Raw genomic sequence first — 15,973 nt, 5'->3', positions numbered from 1 at the left:
GGGTGGTCCTCCCTTTTCTCAAAATGGTGTGGTGCCAGGGGACTGGAAAAGGGCCAATGTGGTCCCCAGAGCACCATGAGTGCTCATATTGCTGTGCCAGGGGTCCCGCAATGACCTCTGCCAATTCCCTTAGCACTCTGGGGTGGAGGAAATCTTATCTGTGGCAATACTGAGAGAGCCAGATAAGGATGAAGTGGGCCTCAGCTTCCAGTTTCCTGTTAGAAAGTATTTGGAGTGTTAGGATTATCAGAAAATGGACCACATCTTAACTTAGATGCTTTTAAATAACTGTTATAGTAACATTTAAGATCTATCAAATTTTGGCTTTCTGTCTTTAACTCTATGAATCAGTTGGTTTATATTTAGCATCTTTTAAAAAAGTAGCTTGTGGCACATTATACCATCCACTCCAAGTAAATCCTTATTATGCAGATCACTGACCTGAATCTGCAGATACTCTGTTACAATCTTGCCTGTCAATCCTGCTGTCAGCCAAACATATTAAATCTCAAAACCTGAAGCATATGCAATTTTAGCTGGAAAAAAGTGACCCTGATTTCAAAGTAACCATTTACAACAGGGAAAAGGTTTTTTTCCTCCAAAATACAGAAAGTTATTTCAATGTATCTGATTAGGTGCCAGTGCTAAACAAACAAATGAACAAACAAACCATTTTTTACTTTTAAGCATGAAAACCATTTTAAAACAAGTTAATTGAGGTTTTAAAAATGTGCATCAAAATTGAGCTGTACAACACACGAATTAGCAAAAACTGCTCCAATATAGCCTATGTAGTCCATGTGAAAATTAACTAGATTTTAAAAACCTCTTTAAACAAAGTATAATTAGACAACATTGGTCAAAAAGGTTCAAAACAACATCTTCATAATATTTAAATTACATATAGCTTATTAAAATAAAAATCACCACCACAATGATTTTATATGCAACTATGAAATTACTAGGTTTGCCACCTTTCAGTATATAAAAGCAATTAGACTACCCCCTCTTCCCTTGAGCATTTAAATTGATTAGAAAGAAGAGGGAACTTGTACTTTATTACTGGTCTTTGACATACTTCACACACCTAGGATTCAGAAAAGAAAAATATTAAACTCCGTCCCCAAACAGCAGCAACCTGCAGATGACTTTTTTCCAAGTAAGAGGACTGAGACTATAGACAACCAATTGTGGCATAACTGGCCTACTCAAAGCTATGTTAAGAAAGCGTAAAATAGAAATCTTTACAGGGTATGGTAAAGAAGAGAAAGAGAAACAGGTTCCCACTCATGGTATCCACATAAATACCTAGTTGTGGGACACTAAGACAATCTGAACTACTTATTAATTGTGCAGTCTATATATGCCCGGTGTAAAGCAATTAAAACATTTGCAACATGGAAGGCAAAGTTAAGAAGCTGTCAGTATTGCTAGTGGAGGGACAGAACCATTTTTTATATCTCTCTTCTTCAGCAGAGGGCACCTCTGCAGCAAGATTTCTCTCATCCAGTAACATTTTGGGTACAGCCAACAGATAATGTTCAGCTTTCTGTAGCATTTAGCTTATATGTAAGAGCTACTGGTGGCAAGCCCAGAAGTCAAGAGTTTAAAAAGAGAACTGTGGTATGTAAAACAAATGGAAAAAGATGGATTTATACACATTTATCATTCCTACCTTCCAGATATTTAGAGACTTTCTCCAGTTGGACTGGCATATTGTAAGGGAATGAATAGAAAGATGTAATATTTAGCTGGAGAACAATTCACTAAAAATAAAAAGTGACAATGAAATCTATGCAAGGTAATTAAGTGAAGCTGAAATTGTTATAAGTGGCAAGAGGAAAAAAAAGAGTTGTTTCTTTTCATAACTTCAAACCTGATGTTAAGTCAGATCCTCTGTTACTCTTCTTATCCTCTACCATTTCATAGAATGGGCCAAGAACTTGCAGTAATTCTTCAACTTTCTCCGTCATTGGCATAGTTTCAAGAATCTGCATAAATCCAAAATACAAGATATTGTGTGAGACCTAACAGTGATTCATTAAATTTAAACTGTGCCAAAAGTTCAATGCTCACTGTAATCCTCATATTGTAGTACTAGCAACTACTTGCAGCAAAAATCTAACCATTTCTCTCCAAGCAATTTTCACAAATCATACACAAGTCACATTCTCCACCTAATAAGATGTAAATCTCAAGCAAACAAACATTTTGGGTTGTTTAAAAAGTAGTACTTAATGCAATTAAGGGTACCATTATCGGGGTAGTGCAATTAGATGAAATTTGTTTTTTAAAAAACAGTCTTCCCAGGGAGAAAATTAAATTGAGAAAACCCCTCCTCATCAGCAGATCTTTATTTGCTATAGCCACCCTATTTGTCCAAGTGTAAATTACCAACTAAGAGCCCTCTGCAGCAGGGGTCAGCAACCCCTAGTGCATAGCACATGAAACCATTTTGCTCAGTAACAGCAGCTGACCCCAGCTGTGGGAAGGCCCCTGCTGCCGACCAGGGAGCCCAGGCTGCTCACAGCAGGAGGCAGGGAAGCTGCAAGCCCTGTTGTGAGCAGCTGTAGCTCTGTGGTAGGTGGCAGGGGCCTACCAAAAGCCCAGGCTGCAGGCAGCTACAAGGCTGCAAGCAGCTGCACACGAGGTCTGGAGTTGCAGCCCAGGTCACTGCCGAGAGCAGCTGCACACAAGCCTTGAGGAGCCCAGCAGCAAAGGGGCCAGGGCTGTGCTGCCGCAACAAGAATCGAGCCTCTTACTATCTGCCCCTGGCACAGCAGGCTCTCACGCCATCTGCCCCTGGCATACCAACATCTTCCAAGTTGAGGTTGCAGGGCTTTTTGACACTTGGTCCAAAAAAATGTTGCCGACCCCAGATCTACAGCTTTGTTCCAACTCATCAGTGCATATATAAAAGCTAAATACATACAACCCATTATCAGTGAACCTTCCTCCCCCCTCAGAGAAAGGAGGAAATGAGCAAGAACAGCCTCATCCACCCCCAAAAAATAACATTAAAAGGAATAAATCAGGGTCATATTCTGCCCTACAAAAGCAACTGGGTGCTCATCTTTTGACTCTGACTAGAACCAACTCAGGTTTTCAGTTTACCAGTGTAAACTATGTCCCAAGAGAGTGGCTCATTCATATAACACTGCTAATCACCTTCAAAATAAACGGATTAGATAGCATGTAAGATGCTGAATATGGCAGCAAAAAGTACAAGTCCATCACCAATTTTACCACAACATTTCAATTTGCTAATCCAGTCAGGTGGGGTTTTTGTTTTTTGTTATTGCTGCTATTCAGAACAAAAGCTCCAGCTAAAAGATACAGGCTGCAGCAACAAACCAGCTTCCAAAAAAAGAGACAGCAATAGTATCTGTGGCAAGACCTCTCCAAAGAGAGTGCCAGACAGTGGGTGATGGCAGAGGATAGCACAGCAAACCACTGCCAAATAAAAAGGCCCAGGTAGATCAGCAGGCAGGACAGCCATTAGTAAAACTTCCAGCAAGAGCCCCAGCTCCATGAACAGGTGACAAAAGCACAAGTTCAAAATCACCACAATAAAATTCCCCCTAAAAGTGTACTTCCTGTTAGACTTCCAGCCTTTAGTACCAACTGAGTAGTTGGAAAAACATTATTTGCAAGCTTTCAGGCACAATCACCCTTCTTCAGGCATACGAAGTTTCTGCTATTCTGAGAGTCCAAAATCAAATCTGAGACTTCCTTGGACTCTCAGAACAGCAGAGACTCCCTCTGCCTGAAGAAAGGTGATTGCACCCAAAAGCTTGCAAAGAACTTTTTTCCCCCCCAACTACTCAGTTGGTCTAATAAAAGATATCATATCTACCCAAAGAACCTTGCCTGCCTACGTCCTTAGACCAACACAGCTACAACCAAAAATCCAGCCTTTAGTACAGAATATTATGAGGTCATCTAGAATGAATGGACTTCACTCTAATAGTGAAGTCATGCAACATTTTAGTGAAAGCCAAACAACTTAACACTGAAATTTGAGTTAAAGTGAAATGTAGGGAAAACACTGGAATTGAAAATGCAACTAAGTTAGAACAAAAGTATAGGGAGACAGAGGAAGGTCACAAAGGAAAGGTATTTGCATCTGAACTCAAGTTGAGAGAGACTATGGGATCCTTACTTAGGAAAGGTTATTGACTTAATGTGTTTAAAGAAAAATGCCATTTCTGTAGCCATGAGCTTAGCTAAAACCCAGTTTCAAAACCCTTCCTTAACAAGGTACGTGCAAATTAAATTAATGGAATTCTTGAATTATTAGTTTAAAATGCTACACAAGAAAAAATTCTGCAAATTAAGACTCGTGATAAAGAATGCATTTGACATGATACCAGTAGTACTTTATAATCATGTCTCAAGTAGTATATTACAATCATACATTAAAATAGTGAACTGAGAAGCACCTGTGACTGGGAAGGATTCACAGATTTTTCACAGGGCCAGAAGGGACCTTGGAAGATCATTGGGTCCAGCCCCCTGCACTAGGCAGGAAGACAACTGGGGTCAGGTGACCCCAGCAAGGTGACTGTCTAGTCTTCTCTTGAAGATTTCCAGGGTAGGTGCTTGCACCACCCTGGAGGGAGCTTAATCCACAGTTTGAACACCCTAACTGTGAAGAAGATTTTCCCTAATGTTGAGCCGGATTCAATCTTCCAGGAGTTTGTGGCCATTACTCCTGGTTTTCCTCTCAGGTGCCCTGGTGAACAGTTGCTCACCGAGCCCTTAATGTACTCCCCTAGTGTAGTGGATAACTGCACAAGATGAAGGTGTATATAATGTTGTATAATGGAAGGTGGCAAAATACTACTTTTGAGTGAAGCTTGCTGCGAGTGAAATGCACTTAAATAATATTTATATGGGACAATATTCTTGTGTAGTTGCTTCAAGTGTATCTACACTATTCCCTTATATGGCATCAGAAAAGCCCCCATATTGGCACCAGAAAGACTGATCTAGAAGGGTTTAACAGGACAAAGACACCAGTAGATCCAATTAGCTGTGGCTCTTTTGTCTTGTGATGAGTTAAAAAACAGTCAGAAGAGGTGGGGAAGTTGCAGAGTAAACTGACAGCTAGTTCTCCACTTTGACCAGGCAAAGATTTTTTACCTCCTCACCCCCCTTCCCCTTACATGATCTGCATGGAGGCAAACTAGTAGGGTTTTATACAGGTAGATAGGATTTCACAAGAGACTACCTTATTTGTTTTAGTTCATAGTAGCATTGTTTAATACAAACAAAAACACACACACACACAACAAGAGAGGATTTTGGTACCTATTAGCATTGTTAGCTGACTTTAAAAAAAGAGAATAGGCTATTTTATTAGTTAGATCAATAGGATTTTGGACAACAACAGGATCAATTCTTTATATAGAAGTTACCTCTCAAACTCCCATTAGTTTAAAAAAAAAAAAATCAACAAAATATTTGCTTAAATCAAAAATCATAGAATTTGGTCCCAGGTTGAAAAATGCAGCCATGGTAAGAATGGCAACAGCAGCAAACCAACCAAATGCAAAGATGTCAACAACCCCCTTCCCCACATATTCAGAAGGAAAAAAAAAAAAAAAAACCTCAACTCTGTCCTTAATGTTAACCTTGGTAAGGTTATGTTAAATATCACTGTCCATGTTGCAGCACATTAAGATCACCTACTGTTCAGAGCCCTCTTTACAGAGCTGCAGTGAAAAAGACAAGGTGAATTAAGGACAGACTATCAAACTTAAAATAATCAGTCAAATTACAAGTTATTTAAAGAATTCATAAACACACTCAATAAATGCAACTAGGAATATTTACAAACTTAACTGCCTAATCCAAGGTAGGCATTTGTTTGAGTGCAAATCAGACTCCTAGTATTAATATGCAATAGAGGTGCACCAATACATTGGTCTAATAATCAGGCTGGTATCAATATAAAGAAAATGGTCTATATATCAGAGATTGGCCCAATGAGGCCGATAAATGCCCATCCTGCACACAGCCACAGTGCAGCATGGAGCAGAGCCAGCAGCGTGGAGAGGTGCCTCCAGCCAGTAAATTGGAAGGGGAGGGAAAGGGGGGGGGGGCAGATCAACGCCCCCCACGGTGAGGGAGGGGACAGGAGCAGGCACTGGCCAGCTGGGACAGAGGGGCATGGGACTGAGGTGCAGCTTGTAAGGTGGGGGCAGCTCCCGCTGCTGCTTGCACCCTGAGAGGGCAGGGGCAGGGAGGCATGTGCCCCCGGATCTGCGCTGTGCGGGGTGGGCTGCAGCTGCAGGGAAGGAGGTGGAGCTGGTGCTACGCAGGGATTTTCTTGCCAGAGACAGGGCTTGGAGTGGGCTCTGGCCATGCTAGGAGGAGGCTGCAGCCCCCCCAAGTTTTACACAACTCTACTCCGAGCCCCGCACTGCCGCCCAGCACAGCCCCGGTTTATCCCAACATTGGGTGGAGGTGGAGTGTTCAGCCAGGGCTGCACTGGTGCAGGGCTGGGAGCAGAGCTGCAGCAAGATTTGAGGTGGCTGCAGCCTCCCCCCAGTGCCACTGGAGCCCCCCCCCCCCCCCCCCCCCCCCCCCCCCCAGCAAGAAGAGTCCTGTACAGGGCCGGGGCTGGCTCCCCTCAACAGCTGCAGTCCGCCCCCACGCTGCACAAAGCCGGAGGCCTGTGCCTCCCCAGGGTGCAAGTAGCAGCAGCAGCAGGAGCTGCCCCCACCCCATGAGCTGCACCTCAGTCCTGCCCCCCCATGCCCCAGCCTGGCTGGGCAGCACCTGCCCCTACCCCCTCCCTCACTGCAGGGGGCATTGATCTGTCCCCCCACACCCCTTCCCTTCCACCACACTGGACTTGCCACCTGATGGCAGCTGTATCAGAAATTGGATCGATATTGGCTGATATACCTCCTTAAGTATCAGCTATTGGTATCAGCCCCCAAAATCTCTATTGGAGCACCCCTAATATGCAACTAATATTTAAATGATAAAACAAAGTAGATTCAAGATTTAAAAGTTCAATGGTGTTCAGATACAGAGTTAAACTCGTGATTATAAAAGTGGCGTTTTATTAATACATCAAGTCTCAAGCCTTTTCCAGGTAAGAATCCCTCCATCTCTCAACCCTGAGTTCAAGTGAAAATTCAGCCTTTGTTGCAGCCCCCTCACACTTTGTTCTAAACCAGTTGCACTTTCAATTCCAGTACATCCCTACACTTCACTTACTCAAATTTCAGTTTATTTGATAGTATCATTTTAAAACACTACATGAATAGGTTCCCTGGAGCTTTTCGGCTTCAAACACTTTACCTACAGACTATCTAAATATCAATTCAACAAACACTCAGGAAAAAAAAAAAAAAAAAAAAAAAAATCAAATCTGAAGCTTTGCTAGCAACTAGTCATGTCTTCTATATTTATTCAACATTTTCTGGTTCCACAAATAAGTTTATTTTTCACATCTGAAGTTACTTACCTTTTTCATTTCTTCAACATAGGCTATCATTGCTTCTTCTTTGGACATATTCCCCAAAGCACTCCAAGCATCCCTAGGAAAGACAGGCATTCAGATCTTCAGAACATACAAGTTCAGCTTGAACTTTTCAAGGCTAGCCTTAAGTAGGTCAGTTTTATTCTGCCTGCAATTTTGTGGTATAAATAATTACAAATACATTTTAAAAGTCTATGTATCCAATTTGTGAGCATCAGTTAGCTAGATAGTCAGGTAAAAGGAAGACATTGGCCTAAGACTCAAGGGACAGAGATTAAAAAAAAAAAAAAAAAAACCAAACACACCAACACTAACTAACAAAAGTAAGAGGGTTAGGACTTACCATATGTCAGCTGTTCCACAGTAACTGCTGTGTGTGCCCACTCCTATCTGCAGTCTGCCTTCTCCTAAAGTAGCAGGAGTACCAAGCCTCCTGCTACAGCCAGCAAATTGTAAATTTTAGGCTATTAACTACAGAAGTAAAACCAAAAGCCTTGGGCTGGTGTCTATATAAAGTTGAAAGTATTTTAAGAAAGATTTAAAGGAAACTTATCTTAACACAGATCCGAGTGGCCGTATAGTCTTTCGACCCCTAAATGCAGAGCCAGACGCAGGTATGGGTGAACTAGGCAGCCACCCGGGACCCAGAAATAAAGGGGGCCCAGAAGTGATGAAAATAATGATTATCAGCAGCTCTGGCAAATGGGAGCCTGATACTAGAAGTTCACCCAGGGCCACCAGAAGTCTAAGTACAGTACTGCCTAGATGTCTACAAGAATGGCATGCAAGCTATGATTTGTGTAGTACCTTGTTAACATCATCATCACAAAAAACATCCGTAATCTGAGCAATCTGTATAATAAAGATAATGCTGATTGATTGAAGCCACAACAGGAAATTCTCCATGTTTCTTCCTTTACAGCTCTCCATGCTGTCAGGACTGGGGTTAGAATCAGTAGAGGATTCTTTATTCTGCCACGTACTTGGTTAATCCAATCTGGTCTCTCCCTCTTTCACAAGACAATGCCAGACTGGTTACTTATATCTCAGGTACAGGCAGCCAGGTAAGAAGGATCTTGTGATCAAACAATACAGGTTCCTGCACACTGTGTGGATTCCTCTCCTTTATCTCCCCCCACTCAAGGGCCCATTTCACTGATTCCAAAAGGCCTCATTTGTGAGGGATAATAAACTTTGATTTTTAGAAGCAATTACGAGACCTGCCTTAACACTCCCTTCATTCACATTTTCAAGGATGTTTCTGTGACAGGGAGGGCTAGAGGTTTTTCTTTATAAAATGAAATGAATACCTGCCATTGGTCAGACACTCTATCCTTGCAAAATAAAATATACCCTTTCAAGAGGACAAAGACACTTAATATTGCTTTATGAAGCAATATTAGCAAATAGAAAGCCACGATCCAGAGACAGGAGAATTCTGTAAAAAGATGTTCCTTCATCTCTCAATTCTGCAGAGCACCTACACCTTAGCTGTTCTAGCATCTAGGTGCAGAGTAAATAAAAATTAGATTTACCCAAGCAGCATCCTCCCCATTGGCAGAGCAGGAATGTTCTGACCCCTAACTCCAAGAAGTGACAAACTATTTGAAATTCAAAGCTGAAACAAAGGCTTAAAAAACAAAAACAAACAAACAAACAAACAAACCAACCAACCAACCATATAAATGCTATACAAGCAAGTGGACTTTTTTTTAAGTGACACTTCTGTTCACTGAAGGGAGACAGTGCTCTTAGGCAAAGTCTCAGTTCAAACCATAAAGAAAGAGTCATTCATACATAATTACCATTTATATCTACCAATAGGATCCCAGAATCCAGGTCTTGGAATGTTACACGGTCCTTGGGTTGCTTGCTTATAAAAGCTGTAGAACTTGAGCATCATTTCATTTGTTGGCTGGAATGAACCTAGTGAAAATATTTAATAATAAATAGAAATTGGCATTAAAGACACTGACAAATCTAGTACAAAGTTAATACTTTTTGTGGAAAGTTGACTTCCAGTTCTGTCATTCATAGCAAGATACAATGCCCGATTCTCAGAGATGACATTCTTATTAGAAACAGAAGGAGAAAAACAGTAAATGTTGTGGGGGCTTCATCCTTTTTTTGGATTAGGCCAACAGTGAATATTTACAGGTAGAGGGCCAATCTCAGATCTGGATTAGGGGGATGCATTACTTAAGGGCATCAAACTAAACTCCATATCTAAACAGCAAATGAATAAATCACTAGAACCAAGTTCACTTCCACACAATTTAAAGACATACTAGCCAACATGTCATTGTTTTGTTGGATTTTTAAAAATTATTTCTCCTTGCAACAAATAAAATGGTTGTTGAAAGATCCAAGAGGCAGATTACTCTTTCAGAATTCTAGTTTTGGTCATTCAACAGCAGCTTGAGCATGCTCCATTTTACTGTTTCCCCTGTCTTTATGGCGTTTCAAACAGAAAAAAAGAAAAACCATTTATACACATAGGATAAAGATAATCTAACAAAACCAATCCAAAAAAAGAGTCAGGCATGTCACTTAACACTTGTGTGTTGAACTATTCAATTTACTTTCAGGTTGATGTAATTCATTAGGCTTCCACAAAACAAAACAGAACGACACAACCTTAAGTTAGTTTGGGGTTAATTTTTCAGTTTATCTGTAAATACCAATTATCTTGGTTTAATCTAACAAAAATAACAAACTGCAAGGGGAAAGTGTCACAACCCTTTCCCCCCCCCCTTTTCTCTAATTTTTATCATATTGTAAATTTTAGTTGGAAGAGTAAACAGTGATAGCTCTGAAACCATAAAAATCAATGTTTATATTTCAATTAGGGAAATACTTCCTCCTGGTTTTTTTACACTGGGGATGGAATGGAAGAAAGCAGGAAACAAAAACCTAAATTGGTTACATTCATGAAAAGCCTCCTATATGAACAAAATGCACATGTACTGTATTGTGCTGTAGGCTAAGAACATTGTATTGAAGACAAGAATGACAAGACACTAATATAATTTTCAGGCAGCATATAAGAGCAAGTATCAAAAGGGGAAAACAAGACTAAACTAAATTTTAAATTGCTGGGCCTTCTGTATATGTTTATGCAGCAATTCCTCATACAGGAGCAAGTCCTAATATGATAGAAAAGAGCAGTATGTTCAGGTTTTTTTGCAATTGGCCCAATAAACAAGCTATAAACTCACAACATTCTGGGCCCCAGGTAGGTCACCAGGTTAGACAGGTGGCTAATCAGACCAAGGGACAACATGGGCTGTTTGAATCCTGAGATCCACCCTCTCAACTGGACTTTGAAGAACAACAGAACCTGCAACACAATTGATTCTTTGGAACAAATAACATGGGAAGGGGGCAGGAAGGGAAGAAGAGGTGGAAACAGGACAGGAACAAGGAGAATGCTGAGCAAAAGGCCCCAGACAGAACCCACAACTCAGAAACCTGGTGCACAAGGTCACCCAAATGAACTTTGCCCAGATTTGTGAATCTCAGAGGTGATGGTAGTAGATGCAGTTCCTCCCCCTGGATTTTTGGATGAACACCTCGGCTAGCACCAAGAGGTAAACAAGACTTTGTAACTTTGTGGAAACCAACAGTTCTTGCATAAGGTAGGCAATATAGGGAGAGAGGAAAAAAAAAAAAAAAGATATAGCCATAACCTCAACAAGAGTGTGCCAGACTGCAGCTTTAGTTAATGTGTACCAGGATTCCTCTCACAAGATGGGGAGAAAGCATCAGAAACTCTTAACTGCTCCAATAACGCAGGGCTCACAACTCCAGGAAGAGGCAGCTGACTTACACCCCTAGCACACCGTTAAGCCGAAGCTGGCTCTGCAGGTCCTGGCGCTGTGTAGCGGGAAAGGGCATGTTTTTGTAAGGTACAGGTCAAATGTTTTCTTCAGCAGTGTGTGGAGGGGGTGGGGGGAGTGCACCGCCAAGGGGACACTGTAGGAGTCCAATGACAGGCCCTGGAGGATGAAGGCGTGGGAGGGGACACCTTTCACAATCAGCAAAAAATGGGGCAGTTCTTCACCTGGTGGGAACCCCAAGGGGAGAGGATAGCTGCCACGTGGCCCACTAGCCTTGCCGGCCACAGACAAGGCAGTCTGCAGCGCTGTCATGCCAGCCTGGACTGCTGCTGCCAGGGGCGGGGGGCTAAGTGACACAGAGCTGTGCTCCATATATACACTTGCATACTCTGCAACAGGGCTTCTCAACCTACTTTGGCTCAAGGGTGTTACTAAGTGGCACCTCGTTTAAAACACAAAACAAGTTTTCTTACAGTGCCTCCCTCCTTCCAGAGGGGCCAGCAGGAAAAGGGCCAGGCAAGGACCAAACTTGCGCTCATCTCCTCGCACCTGCGGGCGCTGCCGGGTGCTGAGCGCCCGGGGCCGTGCAGCGCTGACCCACCTGCCACCCCTCAGCGCCCGCCCCTCCCCCAAGCGGGCGCGGCGCCGGGCCGAGCAGGCCGTGCCAGGCGGGGGCGCCACTCACCGTTCTGGGGCAGGCTCTGGATCACCCTCACGGCTGCCTCGAAGCGCGTCGCGTGCACCGACACCGTGTCCGCCATGGCCCGCGGCGCCGACAGCAGCAGGATCCGGGGCCGCCGGCAGCCACCTGCAGCGGGCAGGGGTGGAGCGATGCGCCTGTGCCCTCCTCTCCCGGTCCCAGCTCCGCCCACCAGCCTCCAGGGGGGACCCGCCTTTCAAGAGTAAACATTGGTCCCGCCCCGCCGCGCGCAGGGAGGGAGGGAGAAAAGGATGTTGCCCCCACACCGCTCGGCCCCGGCCCCGCCAGCAGCAATGCTCACCTGCGCCCGAGCTCGGGCCACTGTAATGTCTCCCACGGCCGCCGCCCGCCGCCCTTCTCCTCCACGCGGGGCGCGCTGGGAAATGTAGTCCGCGCGCACTTCCGGCCCAGCGCGGCGCGGGGTGGGGCACCGCCCCTCTGTCACAGCCCGAGTCTCTGAAGAAGGGGACGGGGTTAGCGTGCGCAGGCTCCGAGGCGAGAGCAGCCCCGAAGTGACGGGCAGTATGTCCGCGTGGCCCCTCGGGTCAGGGCGAGGAGGTGGCGCTGTATGAGGCCAGCCCTGAGGGCGCACAGGCCGCGGGAGCAGCCTCTGCTTTGGCCCATCTCGCGTTTCTCTCCAGTTTCCTCCTGCCTTCTAGTGACTTGGTTTCACTTCCCGTTCCCTGGGGCCAAGCGCCATCCGCTCGTTCCCTCCCCTTGTGCAGGTAGGAGGACACTGCGGTGCAGCGAGAACCGCGTCCAGGACGGGCTGGCGGAGTGTTGGAGATGGAGTTGTTCAACGCTGCCAAGTGGCCCTCGTGGACGGGCAGCCCTGGACGCGGTTCTCGCTGCACCGCAACGTCCTTCTACCTGCACATGGGGTGGGAACGAGCAGAGTTAAATATAATATATATAACTCCACCTCAACACTGCCAAGGGGGCCTAAATATTTATACTTGTGGAAATAAATATTTTTGAAAAGCAAAAGGCTGCTGTCCACACATTGCTGCACTTCTCACTGTGCCTGAGACTGCTGATGGGCCAGTGTTGGCCAGGGCCCTGCACTCTCACACCCAGCCCTTACATGCAGGTGTGCGCTTGCTCTCTCACTCATGCGCACACACACACACTCTGACCCACACCTTCACACTCATTGGTTTCACCATTAATTTCCCACACACCAAAAGTGTCAGTGTGCACGCCTGTATTTTTGTGCTGGCTTCAGAAGCATTAAAGGGACATGTAAGTTAGAAGTCGAGCCAGGGTATCTTGAAGCAGGATCCCAATGTTAGGCTTCTTCATGCATTGTTAGATAAATTAATTAATTCAATAAAATGCCATTGGACCATTAGTAACTAAGTAACTGACTGCAGTATAGACTGCTTCAAAAGGTGCAGACCATCAGGCACTTAAAAATAAAAAGTATACTAAAGCCTTTTACTTTTCTGGTAAGAGAAATTCATCAGGCGAGTTTACAACCTTTTTGAATGGATTTGAGTACAGTATTAAAAACCTAAAAGTAAAAATCACAGAACAAAGGCCAGCTTGATTGATGTAACATCCCAGGGGTCTTGCTTGCCCATGACCAGAGGGGCTGGACTTAATGATCTGTAAGGTCCCTTGCAGTCCCTAACAACTATGAAACTTCAGTTTCCTGAGGCACCAGTCATCTTTAGGTAGTTGTCTGTTCACAAATTAGGCCCTCTGGTGGGCAGAATAAATTCCACAAAAAGGAATTCAAGTAGATCAGCCTTTGCCCCACTGAGCCAGTACATTCCATGGGCTCAGCAACCAGCTGAGCGGAGTAAAGCTTTGCTATGGAGAAGCTTACATTTTCAGAGCTAAGCAAATGCAGCCATTGATATTAGATAAATTAAAACGACACTATCAAGAATATCACCATCACTGCACCTCCACGACTCAATGCTGTAAATAGATTTACCTGAATTCATTATTTTTAGCGTCATGCTGTTAAATCTTTACTACATCTTATGCTAACATCTATATTTTTATGCTAACATCTATATTTTTTATTACACATACAGTTAAGAATGATAGGAATTCTGACCATGAGAAACTGTATGTTTACATGGTTATCACAATATGCTTAGGAATATATTATATGGACTCACTACATAAATATTTTGTAGTTAACTCTCTTTTTAAGTGCATCTTGTGATCCAGACCAATGTAAAAATTCTGTTTATATGGAAAATCTAAAGTTACTTTCATTTAACTGATTTGGAGGAAAGGCTACTTGATACTCCCGACATTTATATTCCTAGGCATTTTCTAGAGGCAAATAAAAAGTATAAATTACACCCTAGTCAATGTCTGTGTCTTATGACAGAGCTGTATGCAAAAAATCTCTGGATTCAGAAAAAGGAACTCAAAATTAAGTAACCTGAAAGTAACTAACACTATCATATCCTCAGACAAAGATGAAACAGAAAATAATTGGAAACCCTGCAAGGCATATGTCCAACATTGGTGTGGTTCATTGGGTAGTGGGCATGTGAAAGTATGTCATTAAATAATAATGTAAATGCTAACATTTAACATTATTCAATTCATTAATCAATCAATAAAACCTTGGAATTACTGTGCAGCATATTTATTGTTTATTCTTTTTAAATCTACTGGTAAATTACTTCTTAGTTATGAGAACAATTAGCAGATCTGGGGAGTCATATAAAGGTTATTTAAACATAAGGATTATTTCTCTCTCATCTTCCTCCCTGCTGTCATGACCCAATGATTGTGTGCGCGCTTCGGCACTGCAGAATTATTTCCTGCCACATGGAGCTTTCTTTGCACGGTGCAATTCTCAGCTGCAGAGAGAAAACCCCGGTGCAAAGGAGTTCCCGCCACCCGTATGTAAATTTGTTTCCCATTATTGGCTGTTTCTAAATTATTCCTATGTGGCGGCTAGCAATTGGCTTGCTAGTCCTATAAGAGGTTTGAGCAGTTTCCGCCCAAGTTGTAGAGGACTCCACAACCATCTCGTGGGGACTCTGAGCACGCGGCAGAGTAATAGAAACTTTGTATGTGTCTCAGAGGAGTTCGGCAGCCTGATCAACCGCCAACCTCTTCCTGTCTCGTTCGTTAAATTTTTAAGACGTATCTACTGTTTTGCGCGCTCATCAAGGGTATCCAGAGCTCTGTCACGTTTGTTTTTGTGGAGTCTAGCAAACTCCACTTGTGTTTGTCTGTAACTGCAACTCAAGAAAGTTTTTCCTGCCTGCACTGCGACCACCTACGGTGTAAGTAAAACAATCTTTAATTAACCACTACGAGTCCGTGCCTAATTCTAGTCCATCATGCAAAAGTACCCGCCCTACCATTGCGGGCCGCTGGCCACAGCCCGCCGCGCGCCCCCGAAAGCCTCGGACTGCTCCCGGCCCGCACATGGCGACGAGGATGGGATCCGGGGAAGGCATGATGGAACTAGAATTAGTTAAGAACTGCCCTTGGCGCAGTGGAAAACACCAAGTAGAAAACATCATGGAACTGGAGGTGCATATCGCTTTCCACCAGGCGGGCAGAACGGGTGAAAGGTTTATCAGCGGACATCTTTCACTGAAGGGAGAAGAGGGAGCTTCCGAAGACGGAGCCCCAAGAGAGAGGGAAGTGTATCTTCACCCAGCGGCATTCGGGTGTATAATGAATGATGAGCAGGTCCTGTTTAGGCCCCTTGAGACTGTGTCCCTCACCAGAGTCAACCCGGCAGGTGCAGTAAACCCGACCCTCACCCAGGAGTATGCCCGTTGCTCACGATGTGCTCGGGAGAGTGAAGAACCGGTGCCGATCGACCGGTTCGCCCCCTTTATGGTGGCGTCTAAATTGAGGGGTTGTGAGCGTCTATCCAAGCTCCACAAAGATCTGGAGACGGAGGAACGCGCCGAGGATGAGAGGGTGGCCCCGAGGTACAACAAA

The 15,973-nt window shown here is 43.9% G+C and overlaps 1 protein-coding gene across 4 annotated transcripts in view; it reads right to left on the bottom strand.

The window, feature by feature from the left end:
• ACBD5 (acyl-CoA binding domain containing 5) overlaps positions 1 to 12,417 on the bottom strand; it is a 48,773-nt gene extending 36,356 nt beyond the window's left edge. For 2 of the 4 annotated variants that reach the window (XR_002093697.2, XM_006259634.4), the window contains exons 1-5: positions 12,339 to 12,417; positions 12,023 to 12,145; positions 9,304 to 9,424; positions 7,484 to 7,556; positions 1,877 to 1,991 (exon numbers count right to left, since the gene is read on the bottom strand). Coding sequence is in view for 2 of the 4 variants with exons in the window: in XM_006259634.4 (XP_006259696.1) it covers positions 1,877 to 1,991; positions 7,484 to 7,556; positions 9,304 to 9,424; positions 12,023 to 12,098 (385 nt within the window). In the remaining 2 variants the exon portion in view is untranslated. Of the gene's footprint in view, positions 1 to 1,675; positions 1,709 to 1,876; positions 1,992 to 7,483; positions 7,557 to 9,303; positions 9,425 to 10,716; positions 10,811 to 12,022; positions 12,146 to 12,338 lie in introns of those variants that run through there. The other 2 variants (XM_019498038.2, XR_009462685.1) reach the window with 2 other exon arrangements.
• Between the last annotated feature and the right edge of the window lie 3,556 nt (positions 12,418 to 15,973).

The sequence above is a fragment of the Alligator mississippiensis genome, chromosome 5 (genome assembly GCF_030867095.1).
Source record: "Alligator mississippiensis isolate rAllMis1 chromosome 5, rAllMis1, whole genome shotgun sequence".
NCBI lineage: Eukaryota > Metazoa > Chordata > Crocodylia > Alligatoridae > Alligator > Alligator mississippiensis.
The sequence above is the reverse complement of the archived record's forward strand: the minus strand, read 5'-3'. Positions and strand labels throughout refer to the sequence as shown.